The 16624-nt window shown below is 38.2% G+C and overlaps 1 protein-coding gene across 18 annotated transcripts in view; it reads right to left on the bottom strand.

Annotated features, from left to right (window-relative positions):
- The window catches only part of LOC124605166 (longitudinals lacking protein), a 547673-nt gene that overhangs the window by 395876 nt on the left and 135173 nt on the right, over positions 1–16624 (bottom strand). Inside the window, exon 6 of one of the 18 annotated variants that reach the window (XM_047136658.1) lies at positions 14693–15657. The exons of the other annotated variants lie outside the window; for them this stretch is intronic. Within the exon in view, the coding sequence (XP_046992614.1) occupies positions 15380–15657 (278 nt within the window). The 3' untranslated portion in view covers positions 14693–15379. Of the gene's footprint in view, positions 1–14692; positions 15658–16624 lie in introns of those variants that run through there. 18 annotated transcript variants of the gene reach the window in all.

The following is a 16624-nucleotide window of genomic DNA, read 5'->3' as shown; positions in this document are numbered from 1 at the left end:
TCAGTAGTTGCAGGGGGCAACAGTCTGGATGACTGACTGATCTGGCCTTGTAACATTAACGAAAAAGACCTTGCTGTGTTGGTACTGCGAATGGCTAAAAGCAAGGGGAAACTACAGCTGTAATCTTTCCTGAGGGCATGCAGTTTTACTGCATGGTTAAATGATGATGGTGTCCACTTGGGTATAATATTCCGGAGGTAAATTCGGATCTCCGGGCAGGGACTACTCAGGAGAACATCGATATCAGGAGAAAAAAAAAACTGGCGTTCTATGGATCGGAGCATGAAATATCAGTTCCCTTAATTGAGCCAGTAGGTTAGAAAATTTAAAAAGGGCAATGGATAGATTAAGGGTAGATATAGTGGAAATTAGTGAAGTTTGGTGGCAACAGGAACAAGACTTCTGATCGGGTGAATTCATTTTTATAAATACAAAATCAAATAGGGGCAATATAGTAGTCCATTTAATAATGAATAAAAAAATAGGAGTGTGGGTCAGCTATTATGAACAGCATAGTGAACGCATTATTGCAGCCAAGATAGATACAAAGCCCATTACTACCACAGTAGTACAAGTTTATATGCCAACTAGCTCCGCAGATGATGAACAGACTAAAGAAATGTATTATAAGATAAAAGAAATTATCCAGATAATGAAGGGAAATGAAAGTTTAATAATTATGGGGGACTGGAATTTGATAGCAGGAAAAGGAAGAGAAGGAAAAGTAGTAGGTGAGTATGGAATGGGGGTAAAGAATGAAAGAGGAAGCTGCCTGGTAGAATTTTGCAGAGCATAACTTAATCATAGCTAACACAGAAACATGAAAGAAGGTTATACACATGGAAGAGGCCTGGAGACACGGAAAAGTCTCAATTCCAGGTGCAGATGTGGACTCTGACCACAATCTATTGGTTATAAACTGTAGATTAAAACTGAAGAAACTGCAAAAAGGTGGGAATTTCAAGAGATGGGACCTGCATAAACTGAAAGAACCAGAGATTGTAGAGTGTTTCAGAGAGAGTATTAGGGACCGATTGACAGGAACAAAGGAAAGAAATTCAGTAGAAGAATAATGGGTAGCTTTGAGACATGAAATAGTGAAGGAAGTAGAGGATCAAGTAGGTAAAAAGACGAAGCCTAGTAAAAATCCTTGGGTAACAGAAGAGATATTGAATTTAATTGATGAAAGAAGAAAATATAAAAATGCAGTAAATGAAGCAGGCAAAAAGGAATACATACAAACGTCTCAAGAATGTGATTGACAGGAAGTCCAAAATGGCTAAGCAGGAATAGCTGTAGGATAGATGTAAGGATGTATAGGCATATGTCACTAAAGGTAAGATAGATACTGCCTACAGGAAAATTAAAGAGACCTTGGAGAAAAGAGGACCAGTATGAATATCAAGAGTTCAGACGAAAACCCAGTTCTAAGCAAAGTAGGGAAAGCAGAAAGGTCGAAGGAGTATATAGAGGGTCTATACAAGGGTGATGCACTTGAGGGTAATATTATGGAAATGAAAGATGACATAGATGAAGATGAAATGGGAGATATGATATTGCCTGAAGAATCCAACAGAGCATTGAAAGACCTAAGTCGAAACAAGGCCCCGGGAATAGATGACATTCCATTAGAACTACTGATAGCCTTGGGAGAGCCAGCCCTGACAAAACCTCTACCATCTGGTGAGCAAGATGTATGAGACAGGCGAAATACCCTCAGGCTTCAAGAAGAATATAATAATTTCAATCCCAAAGAAAGTAGGTGTTGACAGGTGTGAAAATTACCGAACTACCAGTTAAATAAGCCACAGCTGCAAAATACTGACATGAATTCTTTAGAGACGAATGGAAAACCTTGGGGAAGATCAGTTTGGTTCCATAGAAATGTTGGAACACGTGAGGCAATACAGACCTAATGACTTATCTTAGAAGATAGATTAAGGAAAGGTAAACCTACGTTCTAGCTTTTGGAGACTTAGAGAAAGCTTTTGACAATGTTGACTGGAATACTCTCTTTCAAATTCTGAAGGTGGCAGGGGTAAAATACAGGGAGCAAAAGGCTATTATAATTTGTACAGAAACCAGATGGCAGATGTAAGAGTCGACGGGCATGAAAGGGAAGCAATGGTTGGGAAGGGAGAGAGACAGGCTTGTAGCCTATCCCAGTTGTTATTCAATCTGCATATTGAAAAAGCAGTAAAAAATTCAGAGTAGGGATTAAAATCCATGAAGAAGAAATAAAAACTTTGTGGTTTGCCAACGACATCTTAATTCTGTCAGAGACAGCAAAGGACCTGGAAGAGCAATTGAATGGAATGGACAGTGTCTTGAAAGGAGGATATAAAAGATCAACAAAAGCAAAACGAGGATAATGGAATGTGGTCTAATTAAATCAGGTGATGCTGAGGGAATTAGATTAGGAACTGAGACACTTAAAGTAGTAGAGTAGTTTTACTATTTTGGGATCAAAATAACTGATGACGGTTGAAGTAGAGAGGATATAAAATGTAGACTGGCAGTGGCAAGAAAAGCGATTCTGAAGAAGAGAAATTTGTTGACATCAAGTACAGATTTAAGTGTCAGGAATTCCTTTCTAAATTATTTGATAAATAGTTTAGACAAGAAGAGAATAGAAGCTTTCAAAATGTGGTGCTACAGAAGAATGCTGAAGATTAGATGGGTAGATCAGATAACTAATGAGGAGGTATTGGATAGAATTGGGGAGAATAGGAGTTTGTGGCACAACTTGACTAGAAGAAGGGATAGTTTGGTAGGACATGTTCTGAGGCATCAAGGGATCACCAGTTTAGTATTGGAGGGCAGTGTGGAGGGTAAAAATCGTAGCGGGAGACCAAGAGATGAAGACACTAAGCAGATTCAGAAGGATGTAGAGTGCAATAGTAACTCAGAGATGAAGAAGTTTGCACAGGATAGAGTAGCATGGAGAGCTGCATCAAACCAGTCTCATGAAATAGTGAAAATATCATGTGCAAATGCAAATCAAAGAGAAAGACAAGCCAACTCCAAAGGCAAGTGCACTGTATTTATCACAACCAATAAATCCATCAACATAGATTTTGAATCTACAGTGGTTTGAATAGAGTTAATTATCCAAGTTTTCAGATTACAGATACCTGTCAACTTACAGCTTCATTTGACAGTATTGCTGGTCACTACAGTGAGAGCTTTGAAAATAATATGTGCAAATTTTCTGGGCATGCAATAACAATACAGGCAATTTAAATGTCATATTGACATCCTTTACCTCATTTCGAAAAGAAATTAGCAGTTTGCTGAGAACTATTATAAAAATGTTGATGAGTTCATTGAGGAATTCTGTAACAAGGTTGTTGAGTGAAACAAACCATTCTGTACAAGCACAATGAGGTAAGGGATCTCTGCTCGTTGTTACACTTACATTCATTAACACAGCAGCAAACAATATGCTGTTTCGCATGGCACAAACCTTTCAACCTCGCTACACAAAAGTGGGTGTTTGATAATGAGACTGTTGCATCCAAACCACTTGGACTATCAAACAGAGAAAAATGTATGCTTTGTTGTAAGGATAGTGTTCAACATTTTTGTGTTTCACTCTCAAAACACAGCCCTATGAAGTGTTAACTTTCAGAGATGCCACCCAGAAGAATATAATGTCAACTGTATATAAGACAGCCTACATTTGGAAGTGTCCTGAAAGTGTGTAATGAATGTCTCCATGGGATGGTACATCAAGTTCATAAGGTTGGATGCTGACGATGTTCAAAAATCAGCATTCGCCTGGAAATTGTCCAGTTCACTAACTTTGGTAGTTTTTTCCTGATACTACTCTGCCTGACTGCTGGATCCAAGTGGGAAGATGTCACTGGAGTCGAAAAAATTGATACTTTCTACTTGTTAGAAATTCATAATAAATATTTATGACTGAGAAAGAACTTGCAGAACAGACTAAGTGTGTAATTTGCTCAATGTTCAGAACACATACTACTTCTCTTGACATAAATTTCTCAAAATCTTGACAGCTGACACCAGTGTTGCATATCACAATGTATTTAATGAAGTACCGACAAAGAAAGAATTGATGGGGGAGCTGTTTTGAAGTTAAAAAAATAATAATAATAAAAAAATGCTGTTTTTTGTGGGAATCATGACGTTACATCGGAGGGACCATATTAGCCTACAGTCATAAGACTGACACAATAAATCCAAATCAGTAGAGAGGGTGAAAGGGGAGACTTTGTTATCATTTGTCTTCTCCTCATTAAGGTTGTTCTATTTTTGAATGCTTTATCGACCTAGCATTCGTGTACTTGTTTTTAAGTGCTGGTCAGAAAGACACGGTGAGCCGCGTAAATTTGTAGCCTCCTTGTGGGGATGTCTGGATGAGATGACTTTGATGCAAGTATTAAGCAGCTGCACTGTAAGTGTGTGAATTTGTACAGGCATTATTGACTTATTTCTTTATCTCAGTAGACAGTATCTTCCTCTCTCCTATGTACAACGGATTCTCACTGTTCCAGATAAGAGACTCCCAGAGCAACTGATGCATATTTTAAGAGAGAGACAAATAACTCACTTGATATCTGCTGTGCCACATTCTATGCAGTTTTTCTCTCTGTTATGAAACAACACCATATGATGAAAAACTGGTGTTTCAGACATCATTTTCATTTTCGTATTGGGTGTCTTACTGTGAGAAAAACAAATGTATTTTTAGTGTGCTCTGAAAGTGCTGTTGTAGATTACTATGTGTCAGAATGGTGACAACAGTTTGTCATTTTCATTATATTTTTCATAGCAGGTCTCGTGAATATTTCAGAAATGTTAGGTATCCATTTCCTTCCATCTGCATGGTGAACTTGATGTTTTGTGCATGTCGTTGATGCTGTGCAGGAATTTCTGCAGGTTTTCTAGCCTTTTGGTCTAACCATGAAACATTCATACATATATGTAGACTGATTCTGGTTAAAGGAAATGAATTCAAGAGCTCTTTCCTGTAACTGCTCTATATACAAAATAGTGCTTAAAGGGGCTAAAGGAGCTCTATCTATTTATTTATTGACATTGCTCCTGGACAGTCCAATAAAGAAAAATGTGATGGTACTCTTGGGTAACTACAAATGGTGTTCAAAAAGTTTTGCATAATTGTCTCTAATTTTTTTTATTTTTTTGCAGGAGGAGAATGAATTTTTTGTGAACATACTTGGAACATTTAGCTATAAGTTGGTATATAAAATTGAGCCATAATGGACCATGAAGTAGATGTCAGGTTGTGACAATGGTTAGTGATGGAGTTCCTCTTCAAGACCAGCAATGACTCTGCCACATCGATTCACAGGAAGTTGCTCGCTGTTTATGGAGAGGACACAGTGGATCACAGTAGCATCCAGCGGTGATTCCAGAGGTTTAAAGAAGGTGATTTCTCTCTAATGCACGATGCGGTAGACCATCGACAGCAGTGAGTGATATGAATAAGGAGACCATTGTTCAAATAATCAAAAAGATTTTTCTGTTCCCTAGTGACTGTACCAGTGATACCACACTATACAGTGACAAAAGAGTCATTGGAGCAAACTGTTGTGTCATTGCTGGTCTTGAAGAGGAACCCCATCACCGACCGTTGTCGCAACCTGACATCTACTTCACGGTCCATTATGGCTCCCCTCTAAATAAAAGAAAATAATTTTATATACCAACTTATAGCTAAATGTTCCAAGTACGTTCACAAAAAATTCAATTCTCCTCCTGCAAAACATAAAAAAATTAGAGACAAATGCGCAAAACTTTTTGAACACACTTTGTATCTACAAGAAGAAAACATGCACAGACCTGTACCTAAATAATATGAGCTGCCACTATCCAATGCAGAACAATACCATGTGTTTACCACACAGGTGCACAGATCTTGGACCATTGGCAACAATCATCTACGGGATGTATGCAGAAGACACCTTCTGCAAGATTGGCTACTTGGAGAGCAAATAAAATGTTCTTTGCAGTCGAACATGAAGAAGAAGAAGAAGAAGAAGAAGAAGAAGAAGGAGAAATTGTAACAGGAAACCAAATGTCTATCATTCTTACTGCATGTAGAATTACCCACAGCTAAAACCGACTGGAATCTGGGAAACAACAGTTACAAATCATATCCCAACAGTATTACAGTTAAATGAAGTGCTGTAAACTACATGCTGTGTGGAGGATATAAGAAGCATTTGCCTGTGCCAGACAGATGACTCTGCAGTGGCAGACCACATGTTCAATCTATAAAAGTGAAAACTGATGTGCGTTATGCCAATGGGTTTTGTGACAGTCTTCATAGAAGTAGTGGGTATATGAGGGATATCCAGATAGTAACAAACATTTTGAAATAAAAAATTAAAACTAAGGAAAAACCCGACTTCATTGTATACATTTTAAAAGTACATCCGTAAGCTATTTTTCTACATAATCGCTATTCAAATTAAGGCACTTATCATACCGTGCAAAGTTTTTCAATACTGTCTGTGCAGAAACCTGCACCTGCAATTACAACCACGGGTGTATACTGGTAAGCAGTTAGGCAGCAGTATTGAATCATTGTGTAGCAAGCCATGTCTTCATTGCTGGGAAGTGATGGTAATAGTTCAGCAGCAAATCTGGGCTAAATGGTGGGTGATCAAACAGCTTGCATCCAAAGCCCTGTAGGAGCTCTCTAGTACAATTGGCCTTGTGTGGATGTGCATTGTCATGAAGAAACAAAACTTTTGTACTAAGTTTTCCCTGGCACTTGTTTTGTAACACCTGCCTTAACTTTGTCACTGTTTGACAATATTTCTCTGAGTTAACTGTTGTGCCACATTCAAGGAAATCAACAAGAATCACTCTCTTAGAGTACTATAGTAACCATGCTGACAGCATCTGCAAATATTTCCTTTGGTTCTTGGGAGAATCTGTGTGTCCCCATTTCATAAATTGCTTTTTTCTTTCAGAACTGACATGCTTCACCCAAGTTTCGTCGCCAGTTATAATATGATCGATAACTTTGTTACCATTTCTCTCATAATCTTTGAGGAATGTTAAAGCTGTAGCCAGTCTTTGTTATTTGTTGCCTTCTGTCTGGATTTTGGGAAACCACTTAGCACAAAATTTTTGGGTAACCAAGCTTCACTGCCACAATTTCATGTACCAAACTTCATGAAATTTGGGGGAAATGTTGCAAAAGTTTTATAATCATGAAGATTTTCATGAATTTTGATGTTGATTTTTATGACCAGCTTATCCATGACAAAGCTAGGTCTACATCTGTGGTCCTCATTGTGAACGTTGATCCAGCCATTTTTAGAATAAATGCACCACTGCTTTAGCTTTCACTCATTATTCCTTTTCTGTACACATCACAAAGGTTGTGATAAATTTCAATTGGTTTGCTGTTTCTTGCCAACACAATTCACAAGTAGCAGAATTTTCTATTGCATTGCACATTTTAACATGACACAGAAAGCAAAGTAGCAGAGACACAGACCACATGCTGCCATTGCTGGATGAGTATTGTGTAAGAAATTTATGGTACCAAGATAGTAGCTGTAGCCCTGCCCACTGAATGGCAGACCAAAATGCCTGTTACTTTCTTGATATCTCTCTTACAAATATATGACACAATTGCCAACCGGGATAGAGGTTTTCATCTATGTTCTATGTACAACACTGCATTAGCACTTATCCATCAAAAGTTCCTAACTGAGAGCAAACAGAACGACCAGGCAGTATTAGAACTTGCTGATCACTACAGTGAGAGCTTTGAAAATAATGTGTACAAAATTTCTGAACATGCAATAACAATACAGGCAATTTAATTGTCATATTGACACCCTTTACCTCATTTAGAAAAGAAATTAGCAGTGTGCTGAGAACTATTATAAAAATGTTGATGAGTTCATTGAGGAATTCTGTAACAAGGTCATTGAGTGAAACAAATCATTCTGTAGGAGCACGATGAAGGAAGGAATCTCTGCTCCTTGTTAGACTTACATTCACTGACACAGCAGCAAACAATATGCTATTTCGCATGACACAAACAATTCAACCTTGCTACACAAAAAACACCACCACAGGCTGGAACACGTTCTTGTGGTTGCAGGCAGTTGGCTGCTCACTCACTCAGTAATCTCTTGGCTGAGTAAGAGTGGGCTAGTAGCAATAAAAGATCATATCCAATGGGAACCTAATAATTTACTTGAAGAAGATGAATAAGAAACTTTGAGACAATCTTGTTACTTGTTTGGTAACCCAAGAAGATTTCATCTGTGACATTGGTGTACGTGTCCATCAGCAACTACACAATCACCATTCTGACACTTTACTCCCCAACAATTACCCCACAGATCTTATTCACAAACAAATATTTGGGCAGTATCACCCTCTGACTAATACATCTCCCACGTACAAAAAAGCTCAGAAACATCCCCCTTGTCATCCAGTAGCACAAAGGCTGTGACTTTCATGAATCAGTCCTTGCAATGAGATCCTCTCTCACCAATACACTCCCTACACCACCTACTGTCACCTTCAGTCGCCTTCCTAATCTCCTCAACATCATAGTAAAACCGTATGACATTCTTAACCCTTACTCTTACAACAACTTTTCTATCCCTGGAAATGTCCCACTGTGAAACCTATACCATGCATCCACCCACTGCCACATGTTCCATTCCGACTACTAGTAAATCCCCCAATATCAAAGGTAAAGAAACTTGCAAAACCACACATGTTGTTTACCAACTAATTTGTGTCCACAGTACAGGATTTTATGTAACAATGGCGACCACTAAACTGGTTGAAAGCATGAATAGAGACAGAAGAACTGCTACCTTGGGGTATGCAGCACCCAACTGCTGAACATGGTCTACAGCATGACTCAAGGGAGTGTATGCTATGCCACAAAGGCAATTCGAATCCTCCCATCAGACACAAGATTCCCTGAACTCCTGAAAAGGAAGCTTGACCTCCAACACAGCCAAACACCTGCCTGAACTCACTCTCAGTTAATTCATCACCCCCACTCTTTTTCATTATATTTTTAGGGGTCTGTGCATCATTCAGCAAAAACAGAACCCTTATAGGATCGATTAGTTGCCCGAGTGTCTATTGATATGTCTGACTGAGAAGAATCCTTTTTCTCAGGAAAGGACAGATGAAGAAAGTTGAAATTTATGTCACATACTAAGGTCTATTGTCCCTTGGAAATGTTAAAACATTAGGCTTCTGCATCACTCCAGTCAAAAGACACAGCTATTTATGTCACATATTTTGATATCTTGCTAGTACCAATATTGGATCACAGGCAACAATCATTGAAATACTCGATTCCCAGAAAGGGCACATCATGCATGTATGCGTGTACGCTCTACCTCTACTCCAAAAGCTAGCATGTTTTCTTTCTTTTTTGTGTGTGTCTGCTGATGACTCAATGCTTCTGTTTTCCAGTGAGTGGTCTCCTTTTCTTCCAAAGCATTTACATTCTGCCAGAACTTTCCTACAAAATAACCATATTGTGCATGATTTATAAGTGTGATTCAATAAAATCCAGAAACTGATTTCATTCTGCAAAATCAATCACGTGAGAATAGCACTGTGTGTTTACTAAAACACATTAATGAAACATACTGGACATTTGAATATTTATTTGAGAATAAAGACACAAAAAATGTAGCATATCTAAAATTTGCATTGTTGTATACATACTGAAAATGTACACAGAAATCTATTTGTGTCCTTTTTAAGTTGATAAAAGTATGAGAAGCAAGCTTTGTTTAAAACTCATAGGCATTAAATACCTAGTCACAAGTCGAAATTGTGCCTTACATATATTAATTTTTAGGTGTCTTTTCCAAGTATCATTTTCAAAAACAGTCAGCAGAGTTTGAAGTACTGTTTTATCACTCTAATGTTTATTTTCATGGTGTAGTGTAGACCGAATGAAAAAGTTAAAAAGCAAGTATGAAGAACAAAGTATCAACATTTTAGTCTCTTTCATTGTTAAACAAGAGAGATATGAAATGGGATCCAGATCCCTTTTACTTAAAAATCTTGTCAAATGAAAACACAGTAACATGCATTACTATTGATCAAAAGATTAACCCAACAGTGAACAGCCACTTTACACCAAGAAATCATTAGTTACAGTTTAAATAAATACAAACAGTGTATAAACTGGCAAGTTGCAGATGTTCATATCACTATCGTTACTGTTACTATGCAGTCAGAGTTCCTCCCAATAAACAAACAAATAATAAACAATTTATAGTATAAAATTTCACATTTCTCGCAAATTGTGTCAGTGATAGTAATACATTTGGGTCTGAAGGAATATTTTATACTATTTACTGCACAAATGAACACAATGCTGAAAATTGCATTCGTCTATCTCACGGTACATGTACAGTGGTATCCTAGACACGTTTCTAGCTGACAGACCATGGGGAACAGTCAACTGATGATGCATCTTAGTATACCTTACAAACTAGTTCAGAACTCCAATTGCCAGGACTTCCCTCCCACATTGCTTAAACCAATAACTCAGATTCTGTTAACAGCTGCTTTATAGTTCAGGAATATGAAAATCTATATTTAACATTACAACTCATGATGACAAGAAGCAAGGTCAATATAACCCAGAGATGAGAAGTTGATAATACATTTGGATCGCCTCCAAAAATTTTTGCCTAACAAAAGTGGCATTGTCTTTTACAGTGTTTGGCCCACAATGTAGTAAGGTCTGCCATTCTGGATCATACGGTTTCCTCACAGAAAGTGGGCAAATTATCACATGAGCTAGTGAAACCAAGTTACAGAAACTGCTGAATGATATGGTGGAGCATGCCCTTCTGAGCTTTTCAAACGAATCAGGGAGAAGTAGCCAAGGAAAGATGTGTTTGAAATTTGGCACTACAGCCATGCTCCTGCTCATTGGACAGTTAAGAAACATGTATTTTATACATTTTGGCATTACTTAATGACCTATACCACGCCATAAGTAACTTCTTTCTCTTATCAAAACCAAAAGAAAGCATGTGAAGAATTCTACGTGGCTGTATCTCTTTACATAGTATTCACCGGTCTTCTCCAGAAAGAATATTTGACAGTTTTCACTGAATGGTTTGAGAGGAAGCTCTGGTACACACAATTTAGAAAAGAATAACTTTGACAAGATAGTTCATTTTTAAGAAAGGCAACAATACACATTACTTTCTCCAAACTTTACGAATGACTCCTGCAGAACATTATGGCATCATTTCTTGTTCACGTAAATTTAACTATCAAAACATATCTAAAAACAAAGATGCTGTAACTTACCAAACGAAAGCATTGGTATGTTGATAGAGACAATAAACACACAAATACACACACAAATTTCAAGCTTTCGCAACCCAAGGTTGCTTCATCAGGAAAGAGGGAAGGAGAGGGAAACACAGAAGTATGTGGGTTTTAAGGGAGAGGGTAAGGAGTCATTCCAATCCCAGGAGCGGAAAGACTTACCTTAGCGGGAAAAAAAGGACAGGTATACACTCGCACACACACACACATATCCATCCACACATATAGAGACACAGGCAGACATATGTAAATGCAAAGAGGTTGGGCAGAGATGTCAGTCGAGCCGGAAGTACAGAGGCAAAGATATTGTTGAATGACAAGTGAGGTATGAACGGCGGCAACTAGAAATTAGCGTTACCCACCAGACCTCAACCTCCGCTAATTTCTATTTGCTGCCGCTTGTACCTCACCTGTCACTCAACATCTTTGCCTCTGTACTTCCACCTCGACTGACATCTTTGCCCAACCTCTTTGCATTTACAAATGTGTGCCTGTGTCTGTATATGTGCGGATGGATATGTGTGAGTGTGCGCGAGTGTATACCTGTCCTTTTTTCCCCCTAAGATAAGTCTTTCCTCTCCCGGGATTGGAATGACTCCTTACTCTCTCCCTTAAAACCCACATACTTTCGTCTTTCCCTCTCCAAAAGCTTGCAATTTGTGTGTGTGTTTGTGTGTTTATTGTCTCTATCAACATACCAATGCTTTCGTTTGGTAAGTTACAGCATCTTTGTTTTTAGATATATTTTTCCCACGTGGAATGTTTCCCTCTATTATATTCATATAATTATTAAAACAATTGGTTTAGGTTTTAGTGAAGTGCCAAGAGCAAAAATGTAACCTCTTTTTAATTTTACAAGTACTAGAAATTAAATTGCTTGCAATGAGGAGGCACTGGCCAGGCTGGTCTTGGGAAATATGAACTACTAGCATTATTTTACACATGAAGCTAATTTCTGCAGAAAAGACTCTAAGTTATATGAAGTCTTTTTCATACATTTCTCAGAATGTTTACATTGCTCAGCTGAAAGCATAATATCCAAAGCCACAACTATATCAAGTGCACTGATTGGCAAGATGTCAAAACAACAGCCCCATTCAAAAACTGGTAAGTCTTTGTAAAATTGTGTTACAAGAGCCAACATAGTTACACAAAGAAAATGAAAGCTCAAATAAGATTTTCCATCTCCAAATACTTCTTTTATTTAATATCAATATGTTTCAGTTTATCACAATTATTATTGGTGAATGTGAGGGTACAAATGACAGTTCAATTTACAGCAACTACAGTAATTTCAAATAAAAATTTATTTAGAAAAACAATTTCAATAATCACATTAAATTTAAAGGAAAATTTCAATTATATTTATGAGTGACAAACAAGATAGGAACACATTTTTGTGAAATATTTCGGTTTCTAGTTTGATACTACAAAGACATTGTCAAGAAACAAAACAAAGATCAATTCACAAGTTAAATACACAGTTTTAGAATAATCACACATTAGTGTAATCATTCTTAAGGATTGTATTGTTTCCCCAAGTAGTTATCAAAGAATTAATTAATAACAGAACACAATATATTGCAAGTCGGAGTAGTACCATTCAGAAGCATTTCACTGTGCATGGTATACATCTTCGTCTTTCAGTTACAGGAGAGCATTTTTAATCCAGTGGCAGACAGAACACATAAAAACCAAATGAACCATCCAAGAGGATTTAATCAATAATGAATAGTTTCGATGACTCCTGTCATACATTATAAGTACCTGAAAGCCAGGTGTTGCATTGATAGGTGAAAAGATAGTGAATGCAATAAATTCTATTGATGAAAAGGTCTCGTGTTTCTAATCAGGTGGCAGTGTTAAAATAATGCAACATTTCGAAGAGTGTTATATAATGTGACTTTGTCATAAGATGATTAGTACTGTATGAATACGAGCTGCAGCACTTTAACACTATCATTTGGCTCGAAACCCATGAGTTTTCATCACTAGCATATACCGGGCATGTCTACATTCACATAATAAATTCTGGGACAGTTTTATGTCATATGTTAGCATGGATGCTTCCAAGTACTTTCGCACCTGTGATAAGTAATGTATTTGGTGCCCCCACTATCCCTTTGCCAACAAACCCCCTGTCATTCAATCTTAGCCTCACACCACAAAAATAATTATATATTGTAATATAATGTTGTTTAATTAATTCATAGCTGAGGGTTCAGGCAGAGGACTTGGGTTAAGTTCCCAGTACCACTAGAGATTTTTTCTAGGTGGAAGGACTGGAATGGAGTGCCCATTGAGGAGCATCATGAATGAAGGTTTCTTTAAGGTTTGGAGAGGTAACAATGGCTAGGAGAACATTCTCCTAACCTTACACACCTTCCATGCTGCATTCAAATGGAGGATGACACAGTGGCTGATAGGCACTGAACTGCTCATCAGAGCCAGAATGCTAAGTCAGTATGGACCCATAATCCAACAATTATAATCTTTAAGAAGCTTGTTTAGTAACAGTTTGTGAGACTTAAATGTAGAAAAAGGCTGATGTGTGTCACTGCTGAGCAGGTTGCTCATTTCTTGGCTGTGCACAGTCTCCAGAGTGATTCTTCTGTAACACAGCAGTCAGGAGATGAAACGGCTAACAGTGTTAATCAAGAGAAAAATTAAATTTGTTGAACTTCTGTACTTTTACCCAATATTTGGCACCCTTCCAAATTTTGGCACATCAGGTGGCTGTCTAGTTTTGCCACACAGAAGGACCAGTTGTACAGATGAGGACAGAGGCCATGGAGGGTGTAAGTTAGGCAGGGAATAGGAAGAGGCAGAAAAATGAGAAGGGCCAGGAGGAGGAGAAGAAAAGCTGAAAGCAGGAATCAAAGGCAACAAGACGAATGAAAGAGGGGTAGAGGATAAAGATATAGAGGCAGAGGGGAAAGCTAGTCAAAGAGGAAAGAAATGTAGGGGAAAGCTAGGAGAAAAGTAAAGAAATCAGTAGGGGAAAAAAAAAGAAAAAAAAAAGAAAAAAAAAGAGGAGGAGGAGGAAGAGATTAGTGTTTAACGTCCCGTTGACAACGAGGTCATTAGAGACGGAGCGCAAGCTCGGGTTAGGGAAGGAAATCGGACGTGCCCTTTCAAAGGAACCATCCCGGCATTTGCCTGAACCGATTTAGGGAAATCACGGAAAACCTAAATCAGGATGGCCGGAGACGGGATTGAACCGTCGTCCTCCCGAATGCGAGTCCAGTGTGCTAACCACTGAAAAAAAAAAAAAGACAGAGGAGAAAAGGGGATGGGCTGAAGAGGATAAGGCAGAGTAGGAAAATAGGGGGGAGTAGGAGCGGATGGAGCAGAGTACGTAAGTGTGGAAAAGGGGGGAGCGAGGGGGAGAGTAGGAAAGGATGGGGCAGAATAGGAATGGAGGGTGAAAAGAAGGATAGCACAGGGCAAAGAATAAAAGTAGTGGGAAGAGAAGGATGAATGTGAGTCTCATGCTTTGGTGTAATGTCGCAACACACAACTTAAAGAAGTAAACAACTTCAGGTTGTAGTTGGTGAGTCAATTTAAACCAAGTGGAATTAGAAAAGAAAGAAAGATATGGATACTGGTGCAATGACATTCAGCACACACAGAAGATAGGAGCAATGCACATATTAAATTGCTGTTATGAAGGGCCTTGGAAGAATTAAGAAGTGGAGTTTGTCAGTTAGTTCTCCTTTTTCCCACTTTCCCACTTTTATGTGGTAGAAAGAAACAATTCTATCACTGTTAACATTTATCACATATGATAACGCAGCACAGATTGCATCACTTTTGATGAAGTAATTGCACCTACCTTCCATAAGGGGCAGATAACACAAGTGATATTAATAGAAATATGTATATGGAAGGTAACTAAGCATTAATAAGCTCTCAGCAGCAACTACTGAGCTTTTCAGCTTATGGTACACATCTTCACATGCAATTTCCATTTCTGAATACAAGAAAGTAGAACAGAACGTTTTTGAACAGCCAAAATAATAATTTGTCATTGGACTTGAGACAGAGTATTCTTCTTCTTTTGCAGACATCTTTTGTTTTGAAACCATATTGACACAACTTTCACGCTTAAACCTGTCATTTCAGCAATACGTAATTTCTCTTGTGAATTAGGCCGTGGATTATTACTGAAGCTATTCCACAGAACAGCAAGTTGTTGCTCTTTCAATGTTGTTCTTACTCTGCACTTAAGCCTCTGAGAGGACACATCAGAAGAATTCCTTGCTTCTACATTAAATTCGTCCCTCTGAGCAGTAGTATCCTTTCCTAAGGGGAAAGAAGTAAAAATGACATCAGTAACAGAAAATTATTTATTGTAAAATCTTGTGAATGTCACTTAGTAATATGAACTATTTATGGAAGACTGTCTCTCCATACATGTGATTGTGAGGCACTTTGCTAACTGTAACTCATTATGGCAACAATGACATCAGTAAAGTCAATGACCATAAATTCATCTCATAAGCTACTCAAAGTGATGATTTAAAATGACACCCAGAGGAATACTGTCAATAACTAATACTGAATTATTCACAGCTATATGTATACTTAACCTCTTAAAGTTATGTAACAGATATCCCTATATATTATCATTTTTCATTTGGTGACTGGTGCTTTCTGTCAAGAGTTACAATTAATGTTTCAGCTTCCAAACCTTTCCTTCGCCCTTTACACACTGAATAGTCAAGGACGATTAAATTAAATCAACAAGCAGCTGAATACCTGCCTCTTGATTAAACAATGGAAAATCCAGGACGGAATGTAACAATACCAGAGAAGGAAAGTTGCTACTCACCATATAGTGGAAATGCTGTCGCGATATGCACAACGAAAAGATTCAAACAATTATAGCTTTTGGCCATTAAGGCCTTCGTCAGCAGTAAACACACATACAAACACAAACACAAACACACACACACACACACACACACACACACACACACACACACACTCACACAAATGCAACTTGTACACACGTCTGCAGTCTCAGAGAACTGAAACCACACTGTGAGCAGCAGCACCAGTGCATGATGGGAGTGGTGGCTGGGTGGGGGTAATGAGGAGGCCGGGGTGGGGAGGGGGAGGGATAGTATGGTGGTGTAGCAGACAGTGAAGTGTTGCAGTTTAGACGGAGGGCAGGAGAGAAGGTGTGGAGGAGGGAGGGGGTAAGTTGCGAAAAGGAGAGAAATAAAAAAAAAAATGAAAAGACTGGGTGTGGCGGTGAAATGACGGC

This window comes from Schistocerca americana, chromosome 3, assembly GCF_021461395.2.
Source record: "Schistocerca americana isolate TAMUIC-IGC-003095 chromosome 3, iqSchAmer2.1, whole genome shotgun sequence".
Lineage (NCBI taxonomy): Eukaryota > Metazoa > Arthropoda > Insecta > Orthoptera > Acrididae > Schistocerca > Schistocerca americana.
This window is presented reverse-complemented; position numbering and strand designations above follow the sequence as displayed.